The sequence below is a fragment of the Mastigoproctus giganteus genome, chromosome 14, assembly GCF_048544385.1.
Source record: "Mastigoproctus giganteus isolate SK-2022 chromosome 14, ASM4854438v1, whole genome shotgun sequence".
In the NCBI taxonomy this organism is placed as follows: domain Eukaryota; kingdom Metazoa; phylum Arthropoda; class Arachnida; order Uropygi; family Thelyphonidae; genus Mastigoproctus; species Mastigoproctus giganteus.
In genome coordinates, this window is record NC_143588.1 from 90273439 (window position 1) to 90290285 (window position 16847).

At 36.9% G+C, this 16847-nt stretch overlaps 1 protein-coding gene across 1 annotated transcript in view; it reads left to right on the forward strand.

Moving 5' to 3' along the window:
* The first annotated feature begins 330 nt into the window (after nucleotides 1-330).
* The window catches only part of LOC150075339 (protein N-lysine methyltransferase METTL21D-like), a 54056-nt gene continuing 37539 nt past the window's right edge, over nucleotides 331-16847 (forward strand). The window contains exon 1 of the mRNA XM_090388453.1: nucleotides 331-651. Coding sequence (XP_090244579.1) covers nucleotides 401-651 — 251 coding nt within the window. The 5' untranslated portion in view covers nucleotides 331-400. The remainder of the gene's footprint in view (nucleotides 652-16847) is intronic.

The window sequence follows — 16847 nt, forward strand, 5'->3', positions numbered from 1 at the left end:
GTTTCTAGTGACACACTAAGGACTTTTCTTAGGGTTCGTTTTTATCGAGTCCCTGTGATGGGACTGAAACCCTGATGTTCAGTTTAGAGCTATCTTGGTATTGATGGCACTTAAGGCAGCTTTCCAGCGGTTCGATTGACTCTTCTGACAAAAACAGTTAGGTTTTTATTTAGTTATAGGTTTCTGTTATAGAATATAAAATTTTAAATATTGATGCATTAATTTTGGGAGATGTCAGTCGATTCTAATAGATAATGTTTTTTTTTTTTTTTATGGGAAGTTATGTGAATATTTGTTTGTTTAATTGAAACTGATGAACGACGCCTTCGCTTTCAACATTTCGGTTTGTAGCATGTGTCAGCAGCGTATATTGTAATCGAGGCTTACGTTTTGTGCAGTAATGGATGATGCAGATGTTTCAGCAACGTTTGTAAGAGAAATAGAATTAGAAAGTAGAGATGTAACTCTTAAAATTAACCAGTGTGATGAAGGCGATGTAGGCTGCGTTGTATGGGATGCTGGACTTGTATTAGCCAAGTATTTAGACAAAATCAATAGGAATTCACCGGAACATACAATATTACGAGGGAAACAAGTTATAGATATTGGATCAGGGACCGGTGTTGTTGGACTTACAGCTGCTTGCATTGGGTTTGTTAACTTTATTTAATAACTTATTATTTGTGCCACATTAACAGATAGATTGAGTTACCTAAACATTATGCTTACGGTATAGTTTAGGGCTAAAGCCTCAGGTTACGTAAATAGTTTTAACTAATGTACAAGTTAGTCATTTGCATCATTTCTGTACATAGCCAACTGCATAAGTAGTTAAAAATTGTTATAAATTGGCATCATTAAGTATATCTCATATTGTGAATACCTTCACAACGAGTTGCCATGGTATTGCACTACCTCGAATAAGTAACGCTTCACCATAGGAGAAGACTATTGTTACTTATTCTCAGTGTTGCTGGGAATAAGTAACAAGGGATAGGTAACACCACGGTACCTGCCGATACACTGACGAGGACCCAATAAGCTCCGAAACGGTGCCGTATGGTATCCGCTGAGAATAAGTAACAAGTCTTCTCCAATTGTGAAACGTTACTTATTCGAGGTAGTGCAATACCATGCCAACTCGTTGTGAAGGTATTCACAATATGAGATATACTTATTGATGCCAATTTATAACTACTTATGCAGTTGGCTAAGTACAGAAATGATGCAAATGCACTAACTTGTAAATTAACTGAACATTATGCTTAATGTGTTTTAAAAAGTATGATCTAAGCAATTAATTTACTGTAAATAGTTGTAGAGTGCCAGTAATAATGTTAACAAATTGTGCAGATGGCGTGAGATTATCTTAGAACCTCCGATTTGCGACTTTGACTTGATTTTAATATCTTATAGGAGTGTTTCTGCTTATAACAAATATAATTTAATTTTCAGTAATACAATATAACTATATAGGATTATGGATAATTTATGTGAAACTTACCATATTATTATTATTAAATTATTTATTGATTCCAACGCCATCCTTTGAATTGCTTACAGGCACGACGGCTCTTCATCCTCTCCAGCAGCTTTCCAGTACCTTCTGTTTTGTGCAGTGGCCATCCATTTACTACCCTTGAACTCCTGAATTTGATCTATCCATCTCCGTTGTTGTCTTCCAGGTTTTCTTTTAGCTCCTCTTGGGTACCATTCTGTTATTTTCTTAGTCCATCTGTCATCATGTCTTCGAGCTATATGTCCTGCCCAAGTCCATTTCAGTTCTTTAGTTTTGATAAGAATGTCCTTTACTTGTATTTGCTGCCTAATCCATGTGTTTCTCTTCTTATCTGAAAGTCTGATTCCTAATATAATTTGTTCCATTCTTCGCTGTATACTTTTCAGCTTCTCTTCCATTCTTTTGGTGAATTCCCTAAGTTTCACTTCCATAAATCATGGTGGCGAGTATACCTTGGTTCAAATTGGGATATTGTTCCTCAGTATGTGACTATATTTCCTGAATGATATCCTGGGCTGGATTTATTTATAAGCTAAACAAGCTACAGCCTAAGGCCTCACATTACAAGGGGCCTTTGTCCATCTTAAAAATTCCTTTCTTAATATTTTCACATGTTAACTGTAAGAGAGAAGGGCCTAATATATGTTATAGCTTAGGGCCATAACAATTTTAAATCCAGCCGTGATGATATACATTTGAAATTTATTATTCTCTTCACTTCTAGCCATTTATCATTGTTACAGCTAATGACTTGTCCAAGATAAATATATGAATCCATGGCCGACCGGGCTAGCCGAGTGGGTAAAATACCTGCCCGGCAACCCAAAGGTCGCGGGTTCGATTCCCGCCTCGGGCTTGGATCAAAGTACTGCAAAAAAACCTTGGGAGGTGCAATATGGCCACAGAGGCCGATGCGCCAACAACTACCAAAAAAAAAAAAAAAAAAAAAATATGAATCCACCTTTTCAATTTCTACTCCTTCAACAATTATATCCCTTTCTGTGGCATACTTGTTCATCATTGCTTTTGTTTTAGCCATATTCATCATTAGAACGAAATCCTTACTAACTGCATAACTGAATAAGGTTTTCCTCTAATTCTTCGGAATTGTGGTTTATGATCACAATATCATCTGCAAATCATAAATGGTTTAGGTACTTTCCATTCAAGTTGATACCTTTCTGCGACCAGTCTAATCTTCTGAAAGCTTCCTCAAGGGCAGCAGTAAATAACTTCAAAGATATTGTCTCCTTGTCGAACTCCTTTCTCAATTTTAAATTTGCTACTGTCTTTGTCTAGTCTAATTGTGCATATATATAAGTATATATTTGAAATAATTTTAATGTTATAGTATCTTAGAAAATGATTTTAGTCTGTTTACGTGTGACGTTGAATACAACAAATTCATTATGTGCACATGAAATTTGATATTAAGTATTATCTTTAGATTATGTTTGCAGGGTGGTTAACGACAGTCATCAGGGTGAGCTACTGCAACAAGATCTAGAAAAATGGGGTTGATGGGCTGAGAAATAGCAATTGAGGTTTAACATTAACAAATGCAAGGTACTGCTGTTTTTTTTTTAAGGAGCATTAGCAACTAAGGCCATATTTCTTCGGGGATATGCGATGGTCATTCCCTGACCTTTCCGCATCTTCCGTATTTGGTGGTCACGGGCTCGAACTCCAGTCTAATCAAGACGCATGTGTTACACACTGCTTCTCCTGCCCACTTGGCTACGGAGGTGCCGCAAGATACTGCACATGAGTCAGTAACCCCAGAGTGACATCAACTGTGTGGTGCTACACTCGGTAGTGGATAATGAAAAAGACCTTGGGGGTAATTGTGCAATCAGACACGAAATTCTGAACAGACACGAAATGATATATAGAAACTTTTCTAGCAGGTATAGGTGGTGATTATCCTTTTGTATGAGGCCATGGTTAGGCAGGTCTGGCGGCCTCACTTTAGGGAGGATGTAGATTCTCCTAGAATGGATATGAACTCATTTGGTTTTTGTTGACAGTATCCTCCATACAGTGGATTGGGAAATACCCAATCGTTGGCCTATCGCTCGAGTACTCGTACTCGGATTGCCTTCTGCAAGACGTAGGACATCTCATTGTTTGGCGTCCTCGTCGTTCGCTCTCGATTCATGGTACCTCTCGTGAAACAACCAGTCTCACGTAACCTTCTCATCATACAATTAAAATCATATGATGAGGAGCACGCCTGTGCGGGAAACATTCTTGGTACAAGTGCAGAGCGGCGCGCCCGTTACAGTCCGCAGCTCCATACGCGAGGTGCATGTCGGCCAGTTCAACGTTTGAATACTTGTCCATCCTACTGCCTCGGGAACCGGTTCGCAAATGCTGACTTCCAGCGGGATCGCTGTTCACACGACCTCCTGTTCAGCGTCCTCTACTGCATGACGAAGGCATTTCGGACCCTGCAATGCTATGTGATTCCGATTCGTCTTTGTGCCCCCTACACCTCCTGCAAGTTTGTCGCACTGGTGAATCACCCTGTATATGTTTATGTAATCAATCATGTGTACAGAAGGCACCTCCATAGCCAGGTGGGCAGGAGTGGAAGTGCGTAGCACACACTTCTTGATTAGACAGGGGTTCGAGCCCACGGCAACCAAATACAGAGGATGCGGAAAGGTCAGGGAATGACCACTGCATATCCCTGGAGCAATATGGCCTTAGTTGCTAATGCTCCTAAAAAAAAAAAAATAAAATAACCAAAAAAAAAAAAAAATGTGTACAGAATGTTCACCATAATTCTTTTTATTTTCAAGAAATTTAGAAATGTTTCAGAATTCTTCAGCAACAGTATTGTTATAAGCAGATGATAACACACAACACAGTCTTAAGAGACTGTGTTGTTTCCTTCATTTTGAAATGAAGGAAAATATTTATTTGGGCTAATTTGTTGTGGTCTTTGGAGTGTATCACATTGGGATAAATAATTATGTAGGAAAAAAAGCACTGTCATCTACATATTAACAGTGCAATGTATTATAATCAACCATGCACACAGAGAAACAACCCATCATCAAATTCATGACTTAACTAATAACACTGAACAAGTGCACACATTTTTATCTTGCTTCATCAGTGAGTGAGTTAAACAATAGAAATAAATGTCATAATTAACAAATAACACAACAGATTAGGAAAATAAATTAAACACAACAATCATAGTTCACAAAAGTAAATAAGATATGCCCAAATACTGAACAAAATGAATGAATGAATATGTGGAAATGCAGTTTCATATTCTTGACTACAAACACGAGAGTAACACAGTTTCTTAAATTTTAAGCATTTTTAACTGAATTAATTTTTGAATATTATATAGATTGATAGGTTAAAGAAAGGGCAAAGTCCCAACAATAACATTAAACTTTTTAGACTATGTTGCTTTGCCATAGTTCAGGGTTGGTCACTGATTTTCAGTTTTTCTTTCACAAGTACAAGTTGACCATCCCTATTGGTGTTATATAATAAATAAACTTCCTTCTGGCATCTCTTATCTTGAAATTTAATCTTGTGAATTGCAAATTATAATTTTTTTATGATTTTTTATACTTTTTATTTGAGAACCTGGATTGGAAAACTTCATATTGTTTCATTAAGGATTACTGTATGAAGAAAAGTTGGGACCACAAAACTGCTCATCACATGGGTAATACACCTAGGCATATAGCTAATATGCAGGGTCCAGCTGTTAACATTTGAGTTATGTTTTGCTGCCAAATGCATATTCACTGTTAAAGTGAAAAGAAAAGTGGCATTTGAAGTTTAAAATTGATAAATGAAAGGTACTATATATGGACCGCAATAATCCAAGGATAATTTACCAGTTAGGTGGTACCACACTCAAGTTGGTGGAGAATGAAAAAGACACAGAGTAATTGTACAGGCTGGCATGAAGTTCTCTGAGTAGTGTAGAGAGGCTGCTAAGACAGCTCATGGGATTCTGTCAATGATATACAAGAATTTTGCCAGCAAGGACAAGGAGGTGATTATCCTATTGTATAAGGCAGTGGTTAGACAACATCTTGAGTACTGCATGCAGGAAACCTTAATTTTAAGAAGGATGTGGATTTGTTGGAACAGGTGTAGAGAAGAGCAACAATATTAATCAGACACAAAAGATACTCTTACTGTGAAGGACTTTTTTTTTTGTGCAGCAAGACCTAATTGAAATGTTTAAGGCTTTAAAATGGATTGAGTACACTAAATGCTGATGGCACTCTTACTCTTTCTCAAACAATAAACATGAGGGAACATAAATTGAAAAGGATGGTTGAAGGATTGACTCAGCCAGAGAGTGAAAGTGTGGAAGTGAGTACATAAATTACATAAATTTAAGGAAGACATCTAAATTATTAGAGGCAATGGACAGATAAGTTGGGTGGATTTTTTTTTTTTTTGATACTGTTTAAGCTTGTTTCTTTACATCATTTGCCACTTCTAATACCAAAGTCAGTTGGCAAGGTGAGCATTAGCACAGGTAATGGTATAGAAAAAGAATGGTCTGTGACAAAATTTCGAGTCCTGTCCAAGTTAATATGAGGATAGTGTCCTTTGATTTCATGGAATTTTCTTGTTACATGTTTGGCATGAATTGGCAGAATTTCAGATTATAAGTGGGTGGCATCTCACATCCTCTGTTTTTGCTAATTATTTCAATGGAAAAATATGAGGTGTAGCATTAAAGCTTTTGGACTAATGCTGTTACAGACATGGTTGATGAGTTCAGAAAACAACAAAAAAACAGAAGTACTATGTTGTAGTTCAAACTTCCTTCAACAGGTGGTGGTACAGAGATTGCCCAGTAGTCTTACAGGTTGCCAGTTTTGTTAATGGTGTTGACATTCTATGTCATGATTTTGCAATGGAGAAACGAAAACAAATATAAAATTTTGCTTTGAACTGGGAAAATTTGCAACAGAAATGTTAAAAACTGTTTATGGTGATAAAGTGTTAAGTCGTACCAGTGAGTTCAAATGGTATAATTGGTTCAAGGACAGGTGAGGATGTTTGTCATGACCCAAGTGGACATCCACCAACCTCTCAAAATGAGGACAGAGTTGCAAAAGTTCCAGGAAACTGTGGTAACAGATCATTGTTTGACCCTCAGAATGATGGCTGATGAGTTGGATATGAATAAGGAGATGATTTGTCAAATTCTGAATGAAGATTTAGGTAAAAGGAAGGTCTGTGCAAAGTTTGTTGCTTCTGCTCATCCATGAGGATGAGCAGAAGCAGTGAAGAGCATCGTCATGCAAAGACGTCATCCAGCCTTTTCAAGAATCCTAATTTCTTTGGCTGTATTGTCACTGGAGATGAATGTTGGGTGTTTCAGTATAGCCCAGAGAAGTGTCAGAGCATGAAGTGAATTTCAAAGTCATCACTGAGGGCAAAAAAATTTTCAAAGAAGTCCAGGATCAAGATGATGCTGATCGTGTTTTTTTGACAAACAGGGAGTGATTCACAAGGAATTTGTACCTGAAGGGGAAGGGAATCAATGCTGCATTCTGTGTCCAGGTGCTTCAAAGACGGTTGAAGCACATTTCCCAGTGGGGTCACAATTTTGAGAGAAAAGTATTTGGTACTTGTTGCACAAAAATGCCTTTGCCCGTTCTACACTTTAGCATTAGTAGAGGCATATGATGCAAGAAAGCAAGCTTATGCAGTATCAGCCAAAAAAAAAAAAAAAAAAAAAACACTTCCACTTCACCTCTCCATTCTTTCGAAATACATGTCCAGCTGAGCCTTAAATTTATATAGGCTATCAACTTCTACAACAAGGGATGGAAGTCTGTTCCACCGACCAACTACCCGCTGGCTAAAGGCAAATTTCCGCACATCTATCCTACATCTGTCTTTCCTCAATTTGAATTTATGCCCTCTCAGGTGATTATTCTGAGCAAGAGGAAGAATCCCATCAGCATTGAGCATGCTCAAACCATTTAAGGCTTTATACACCTCTATCAGATCACCTCGCCGGTGCCTAGTCTCCAGACACTGTAATTTTTGCAAAAATTAAGCCTTTCTTCTTAAGAGCAACTCTTTGTTCCATTCACTAATCTTGTTGCCCTTCTCTGTACTCGTTCCAGCAGCTCTACTCCTTCTTGAAATGAGGCCTCCAGACCTGTATACAGTACTCAAGGTGTGGCCTGACCATTGCCTCATACAAGGGAATAATCACCTCCTTATCTCTGCTAAAAAAAATATTCCTGTATATCATTGACAAGACACCATGTGCTACTCTTGCAGCCCATCTGCACTGTTCAGGGAACTTCATATCTGCCTGCACAATTACCCCCAGGTCCTTTTCATACTCTACCACTGTCAGTGTAGTACCACAGATTTGATACGTTGCTCTGGGGTTGCTGTTTCCCATATGTAGTACTTTACATTTGTCAATGTTAAACTTCATTTGCCACCTCTCAGCCCATCTGCTCAACCTTTCCTGATCCTGTTGCAGCAGCATAGCGTCAGTAGTGTCATTAACAACCCTGCCAACCTTTGTATCATCTGCAAACATGGACATTAAGCTCGATATACCATCATCAATATCATTTATAAATATAGAAAACAATAATGGACCCAACACTGAACCCTGTGGGACTCCACTAGTAACATTAGCCCACGATGAGCAGTGTCCATTGATTACCACTCTCTGTCTTCTTCCCCTCAACCACCCCTTTATCCATAGCAGCAATTTGCCTCCAATGCTACACTGCTCCAATTTGTGCAGTAGTCTTCCATGTGCAACAGTATCAAAAGCCTTTCTAAGATCCAAGTATATAATATCAAAGTTATTCCCTGCATCCAGTTCTTTTGTGATTGTATCATAGTATCCAATCAAATTGGTCAGGCAAGACTTTCCCTTAACAAAACCATGCTGTGTCCGAGCTATAACTGAAGTCTTGTCTAGATGATCTTGCAGTGCTTCTTTAACTAGTGCCTCCATTAATTTTCCTGGAACAGAAGTTAAACTCACAGGTCTATAATTACTTGTGTCAGCCTTTGATTCTCCTTTGTGAATTGGGGTCACATTTGCACATCTCCAACCTATGGGTACCTCACCTGAGTCCAAGGAAGCTCTCATAATTATGGCTAAGGGTTTGCTTACTTCCTTTGCTGCCTCCTTTAATATAATTGGATAGATCCCATCCACCCCAGGTGTCTTTCTTGTGTTTATATTCAACAATTTCTCCTCCACTTTACTTTCAGTTATTACAAGATTATCTAGCTTGTTGGGAAGACAAAGAAACATATTACACAGATCAACCATCCACCCTATTTTCCCAGTCTAGCACAAGCGGACATCTTCCTCTTTCCAAAGGTGGAATCGATTTCAAGATGTTGAGGACATAAAGAAAATGTAAGTGCCAAACAGAATATAATCTCTTTAAATGCCTTCACTGACTCTCTTCAGAAACTTTTAGAATGTTGTAATAACTACATTCAATCAGGTGATGATTACTTTGAATAAAAATAAAACCATTTTTGAGCTCCTTTGCTTTGTGTTCTTTTTATTGCACTGGTCTGGGAACGTTATTGCCACACCTCATAGTTTGATTTAAGTAATTTCAGGCTAAGTTATACTTTCTGAGAATGTATCCATCTTTTAAAAGGAATACTATCTATATATATGCATATTACATCTGGGCAACAGTCTATCTTTTTAACTAGTTGACTGCATTTTTCCAGAGATCTAGGCATTCATCTTTGTTTCCAGTCAATAAGATAATTCTTGTGCATTTCTATGAAGAATTTAAACTTCCATCAAGTGAATATGCTTTTGTGATTTATTTAAGATATGAAATAAATATGCACAAATGAATCTTGGGGAAGGGGTAATTATTCCTATATGATTTTTACACAGAACATGATTTTACATGTTAGAGAAATATGCAAAAACATGAAGCATGAATCCACTGTTGAATATATTTTTTTGCAATTATTAATTTTGCAGGCAACGGTAGTGCTTAAGGAAATTTTTTTGGTGGTACCAACTGAAATAACTTAACATTCTAATTGTATTAGGTGCTGACCACACTCTGTGGAAATACATTTATTCACTAATATAAGTGCAAAATGACAAAATATAAATATTAAAATTGTAGACCCTGTATGATGAAAGTTGTATTAATAAAATAAAAGTGATATTTACAATTAAGGGTTGAAATCCACTGTGTCAAAATATATATATATTTTTTTATGAAAACCCCAGACACTAAAAGTATCAAAACCTATAGTACTTAGTACCACGCATGGGTTGAAGAAGTATGGGGGGGGGGATGCCGGAAGATTTGCTCTAGAGACTAAACATGGGTTTCACCACTTCAAGCCTCCAATAAGCAAAGTGGTGGTATTGCACTGGTTGACAAGAGTCATCTACCACCTAGGCATACATGGAAGCTTTCATCAGTTAAACATTGTCTTCTTGCTTCATGTTTGGCAAGTGTTTAAATAATTATAGTGTTCCTCTAGTACCAGTACAGAGTTACGTGGTTGCCATGTGAACTGTGTAATGCCACATGATGGTTATTATAATATTCAAGCACTTCATGTATTTGTTCGTTGCTATACCTCCCCTCTTTCCATTGAATGTTTTCATGTCACAGTAATAATGATTCAAGTCAGATGAATGCAAGTACTGCTATCTCTGTTAATTAATTTTCTCTCTGCTTCTCTCATTTGATGTGCATAGCATCTAGCCAACATTGTTGTTGTTGTTTTTTTATGAAACCCCCAAACAAGAGAGGTATTTAGTACTTAGTACCATGCATGGGTTGGAGGATGAGAAGGTGAAAGATGATATTTGTTGACATAAGACTTGAACTTCTGTAGATTGTAATTTTCAGGAAATACAGATGAAGGAAGGTTGTTCCAGAAAATGGAAGCTGAATGAATAAATGAGGAAGAAGAAAAGTTCATTCTGTGAGTTTGAAGTTGGATAGTAAAAGGATGTTGACTGGTTGTGGCATGTGTTCCGATTGCTTTGAAAGAGAGAGAGCAGGAATTAGAAAAGGCATGCAGCAGAAGAAACAGAGCATCTGTGAGACAGAGAGTGGAGAGACTCTGTTAGAGATGAATCATTAATTAGCCTAATTGCCCTTTTTTGAATGGAATCTAGAAGCCTGAGAGAGGTTTTGGGGGCATCACCCCAGATGTGGGAACAATATTCCATGGTAGGGCAGATTTGTGTTTTGTACAGAATGAACAGCTGTTTGGAAGAAAAGTAATGCCGAGAGCAAAAGAGAAAACCAAATTTTTTAGATGCAAAGGAAGCAATATTTATAATGTGCTTATGCCAGGAGAGATTAGAAGTCAGGGTAATCCCCAATAGAGAGATATGATCTTGCCTAGAAATCGGAGGGTCATTGAAGATAACCATAGGATCGGAAGAATTTTTTTTTTACAAGATATAAGACAGGACTGAGTTTTAGAAGGATTCAAATCAACTAAGTATCTTTGCCCCAATGGAGAATTACCTGGAGATCAGCATTTAAAGAATTGGTAGTGGATATTTGAGGTTGAAACTATTTGAGCAGGCAAGGTTTCTCAAAATTAAGGTGGAATGCAATGTACTATCATCAGCAAAACTATGGATAAGATTTCTGGTCAATGGAAGAAGGTCATTAATATACAAGAGGAAAAGAGTGGGAGAAAGAACTGAACCTTGGGGAAACACCAGCATTAGTTGAGAAGTTAGAAGACAGAGAGCCATCTACCATCACTCGCACCAAGCGAGTGATGTTGGATGCGAGAGAAAATTGGATACCCAGTTATAAAAAAAACATTTGGGAGACTAAGATGGAAGCTTATTTAGAAGACCTTTATGTGAAACACGATCAAAAACCTTTGAAATGTCAAGAGAACTGCTTGAGTTTCGCCAAACCTTTCCATTGAATTTGTCCATAGATGGCTTATATAAGCCAGAATATCACCAGTGGATCGGTAGTGACTGAATCCATACTGGTGATCGTTGATCAGATGGAAGGTTCTAGAAAAGTTGGCGATTAATTGATTTCTTCATTACTTTAGAAAGAGTAGAAGTAATTGCAATGGGACAATAATTGGATGGGAGGGATTTGTCACCCTTTTTTGGAACTGGCTGGATATGAGCAAATTTCCAAGAGGAAGGAAAAAACACCTTTGGAATAAGAAAGTGAAAAAAGGTGACACAGAATAGGAGTAAATTCAGGAGCACAGGTTTTGAGAACAAGTGGAGAAATACCATCACGACTAAGAGCTTTCTTGGCATCAAGATTCATCAAAATCCTTCTGACATCCTTTTGACGGAAGACCACAGGAGGCATTGAATGCAGCATGCTGGGAATGGTGGTAGGTGATTTACCAAAATTATTAATGCACGAGTTGGAAGAAAAATGGGATACTAGCAGGTCAGCTTTACCCTTGACTGAAGTGGCAATAGAACCATCTGGTTTTGACAGAGGTGGGAGCAGAGATGGGCAAAAGTTGCAGACAATAGCTTTGGCAAGAGACCAGAATGCTCGGCTACCATTTGGACAAGAAGCAAGTTTTCTATCTATTCTTTGCTTGTTCGAAATCTAGTTTGGACTGATTAATAACTGCTTGCCAATTGCTATATTCAGCATTCTTCTCTTGATGAACAGCCTTAGCATATTTATTTGAAAACCAAGGTTTAGATAAAGAATGAGATTTTAAGGTGAAGTGTGGAATAAAGGATTCCATCCCTTATGTTTATATGGTGTACCTGACACAACCTGAGAAAACATTGACATTAGAAGTTTTGAAACAGTAATCCGACCAAGGGAAAGAAGAAAAGAAATCTCACAGATCATCCCATTTTGCATTCTTGTAATGCTATATAACACGAGATTGGGAATGACTATGAGAGAAAGGCTCCATTGAAGAAGAGACCATCACCAAGTTGTGATCTAAGGTACCTAGAGGACCACTCACCTTGACCGTAGTCAAGGTGAGTGGTCCTCTATCTGATGATACCTGCTTCTAGGGGGTTTATATAGTGTACCTGTTGCCATACATAGTTAGCAATAGTAGAACCAAAGTCCGTATTATGAATAGCATCTTCGTGGTTGGCTAGTTAATCTTTGAGACATCTTTTGATCTTGCATCACATTCAGAACATATGATTTTATAAAGCACTCCATTTGTAAACATTTTACGTGTGGGGAATTTAATTGGAGAGAAAATCGCTTGTAATTTTTTACCAGGTATCTGTCTACATTGGATATTATACTTCTAAGGATCTTGGCAATTTTCTGATACATCCTTGCATAGAATTGGATGGAAGCTACGTATCATTTGGAGGGTGTTGTCTGTATTCATCCTCTTGATTGGCCATAATTTCACATCTGTCAGAGACTCATTCTGGGAAACTACACACTCAGACTTTGGAACGTCTTATTAATTTCTTGTTATTTATCCTCCCTTCTACTGCAGTGCAGCCAGGCTCTGGTCATTAAAGCTCACTCTGTACTACCCTTGTGTGCTGGTGCATGACAGGTAGAATAGTCTCTTTCAGTTAACTGGCACACATTTCTATATACAGTGGTATATATAGTCCGATTATTCCTACGTATTGTAATATCCAAAAGTGATAGGGCTGCTCACTTTTGTTTTTAAAGTAAATTTTATAAAGAAGAGTTGGTTCTGATACTTAAGATAATCTTTTTGTTTTCTGGAAATTATGGCAAATCAAGAGGTGTTTCAATGAAGGAATGTGGATGCCCCTCACTTTGAACACTTATTCCTTTCTTTAATTTTTCCGTAACTAAGTTAGCCAAGTGGATGCTAACTGGTGACTCCATGGTCAACCTGCATACATGTTTATACATGGTAGTAGTAGTAATGACAAAAAAGGTGGCGTTAAGACATAAGTTTATGGCTTTACAGATGTCAGTAATATTAAGTTTGTTCTTTCATGGAATCCAATGTCTTTTTCCAATGCTGATTTTACATAGTACATAATGCGTGTAAATATGTAATGACATCACATCAAATAATACTAATATTTATTCCTTATAAATGTTTAATTCCCTAATGATTCAGATAAATTTCACACTTGAACTGATGGATTTATCCACCAAGGGTTTAATAATATTAGCTATATATTTAGATAGTTGTATGTGGGAATAATTGGACAAAAAGGATTATTCGATTTATGCACTTTTGTTAATTCATAAAACTCTGCTAACCGGCATCTGGAAGCATGTAATTTCCAGTAAGTTTTTCTCAATTTTCTTATTTTGAACTATTCAATTAACAAAGAATTTACTTTGGATTCCAGAACGATTTCACTGGTTAGTTTTTTATGTATTATTATTTCTGGGTAATTCCAGAGCCTTATTATTGTAATCCACTTGATCCATGATTACTGTTTTGTGTCTTGATCAGCCATTACAATAACAATATCTGTATTTTGTTTCAAACTTTTTAAAACTTTTCTTTTGTGTTTTTCTTTTTTATTTAAATTTGGGATCACTTTTTGAATAAAATTGAGACTATTTTGCTACCATATACTGGATTCTTCCTGTATGTTTTCTAAAAAAGCGACTGTACTTCATTCCCTTGTTACACAAAACCATAATTGTTTTGTGTAACAAGGGAATTCTGTTGCACCTAATTGTAGAATTTGAAACTGCTCAAAGTGAAATATTTATGGCTTAAGTACAATTTCTTTTTAATAATCATCCCTATCCTTCAAGTGCCTATTTTGATTGTATTCATCTTCTAACCTCAAGTTATTTGTCTTTGTCTAGTTACTTGGATAGAGGCAGCCACTTTACTAATACAATATTACATATATTACACACATATATGCACACATGTGTTATGTGTGTGTATCCCATACATATAATAATAAGATAATCCTATCAGCAATTTATAATTTTATCAAATTAGTTAACAATATTTAACATTAATGCTATTGAAAATCAATTAGCCATTATACACATGTATAACACACTTTAATTTAGGAAAATTTATACATTAGATTCTGACTAATTTAGCATGAGATTAAATAGATTATGCAGCTGCATTCTAGGTGAGTTCGTCATTTTTTGCTAACTAATGTTGTAAGGGCTGTTGGATACGAGAGTGTTTTATGCCTGTGTACATATTAATCTAATAACTAATTTAATAATCTCATTCATCTTACATGGACATTTCTCTGCTGGTTATAAACAAGGGAGCTTTGAAAATTCTATCCAGTCACTATTTTGGTTTTTAGGAGCATTAGCAACTAAGACCATATTGCTCAGGGAACATGCGGTGGTCATTTCCTGACCTTTCCACATCCTCCTTATTTGGTGGTCACGGGCTCGAACCCCGGTCATAAATGGACAAAATAACGCCAATCAAAATGAATAGCTTGTCTGTACCAGTTTTGTTATTCCAGAATCAGTTTTAATTTCTTATAAATTTTGAATGTGGTTAACAGGGCAATTCATTGTCATTTTTGAGTCCCAATTAGTGACTGGATAGAATTTTTATAGCAAAATTATTTTACATAATAACAATAAAAACAGTAAATTTGGATTGGAACACAAAGCATGATGGAAGTATATCACATATAATATAAAACTTATATAAGATATTATATATAAATAAATAAATAAATAAATAAATAAAATAAATCTACCAAATAGGGTACATACATATATACATACAAGGTGTAATCAAAAAGTATGGGGGACTGAAGTTTGGAAAATTGTGACTTAGCAGTGAGTTTTGACTTGTTGCAACACATCTGGTGACTCAGTCATAGTGTCATATATGAATCATATCTTGCATAAATCATACATTTATCATATATATATATATTTTTTTTTATGAAAATTTTTTATGGAACGAGTACAGAGAAGGGCAACAAGATTAGTGAATGGAACAAAGGGTTGCTCTTATGAAGAAAGGCTTAAGTTTTGCAAGTTACAGTGTCTGGAGACTAGGTACCTGCGAGGTGATCTGATTGAGGTGTATAAAGCCTTGAATGGTTTGAGCATGCTTAATGTGGATGGGATTCTTCCTCTTGCTCAGAATAATTGCCTGAGAGGGCATAAATTCAAATTGAGGAAGGTTGGTTGTAGGATAGATGTGCAGAAGTTTGCCTTTAGCCAGCGGGTGATTGATTGCTGAAACAAACTTCCATCTGTCATTTTAGAAGTTGATAGCTTAAATAGATTCAAGGCAGAACTTGACAAACATTTGGAGCAAATGGATGGGTGAAATAATGGTTTTTTTTTTTTTTTTTTTTTTTTGGCTGATGCTATATAAGCTTGCTTTCTTGCATCATGTGCCTTTGCTAATGCTAACCCCAAACACGAGAGGTATTAGAACCTATAGTACTTGGTCCCATTCTTGGGTTGGAGGTTGAGAAGACGAAAGAAGGTATTTGTGTGACATTAGAATTCAACTTCTGTAGGCTGTAATTTTCAGGAAATATGTATGAAGGAAGGTTGTTCCAGAAAACGGCAATTGAATGAATAAACGAGGAAGATGAAAAGTTGGTTCTGTGAGTTTGAAGTTGGACGGTAAATAGATGTTGGCTAGTGGCGGCACGTGTTCGGACTGTTTTGAAAGAGAGTGGGAATTATAGAAGCCAATTCAGAAGAACAGTGCCCATGGACGTATCTGTAGAAAAGGCATGCAGCAGAAACAGTACATCTATGAGACAGCGAGTGGAGAGACTCTGTTAGAGAGGAGTCATTAATTAACCTAAGTGCCCTTTTCTGAATGGAATCTAGAAGCCTGAGAGAGGTTTTGGGGGCACCGCCCCAGATGTGGGAACAATATTCCATGGTAGGGCGAATTTGAGATTTGTACAGAGTGAACAGCTGTTTGGAAGAAAAGTAATGCTGAGAGCGAAAGAGAAAACCAAGTTTTTTAGATGCAGAGGAAGCAATATTTGTAATGTGCTTGTGCCAAGAGAGATTAGAAGTCAGGGTAATCCCCCAAAAGAGAGATATTATTTAGCCTAGAAACTGGAGTGTCACCAAAGATAAGCATAGGAGCAAAAGAATCCTTTTTTGTGAGATATAAGACAAGACTGAGTTTTAGAAGGATTGAAATCAGCTAAGTTGTCTTTGCCCCACTAGAGAATTACCTGGAGATCGGCATTTAAGGAATTGGTAGCGGATATTCGAGAAGTTGAAGCTGATTGAGCAGGGCAAGGTTTCTCAAAATGGAAAGTGGAATGCAATGTGCTATCATCGGCAAAACTATGGATAGGATTTCCAGTCAATGGAAGAAAGTCATTAATATACAAGAGGAAAAGAGTGGGGGGAAAGAA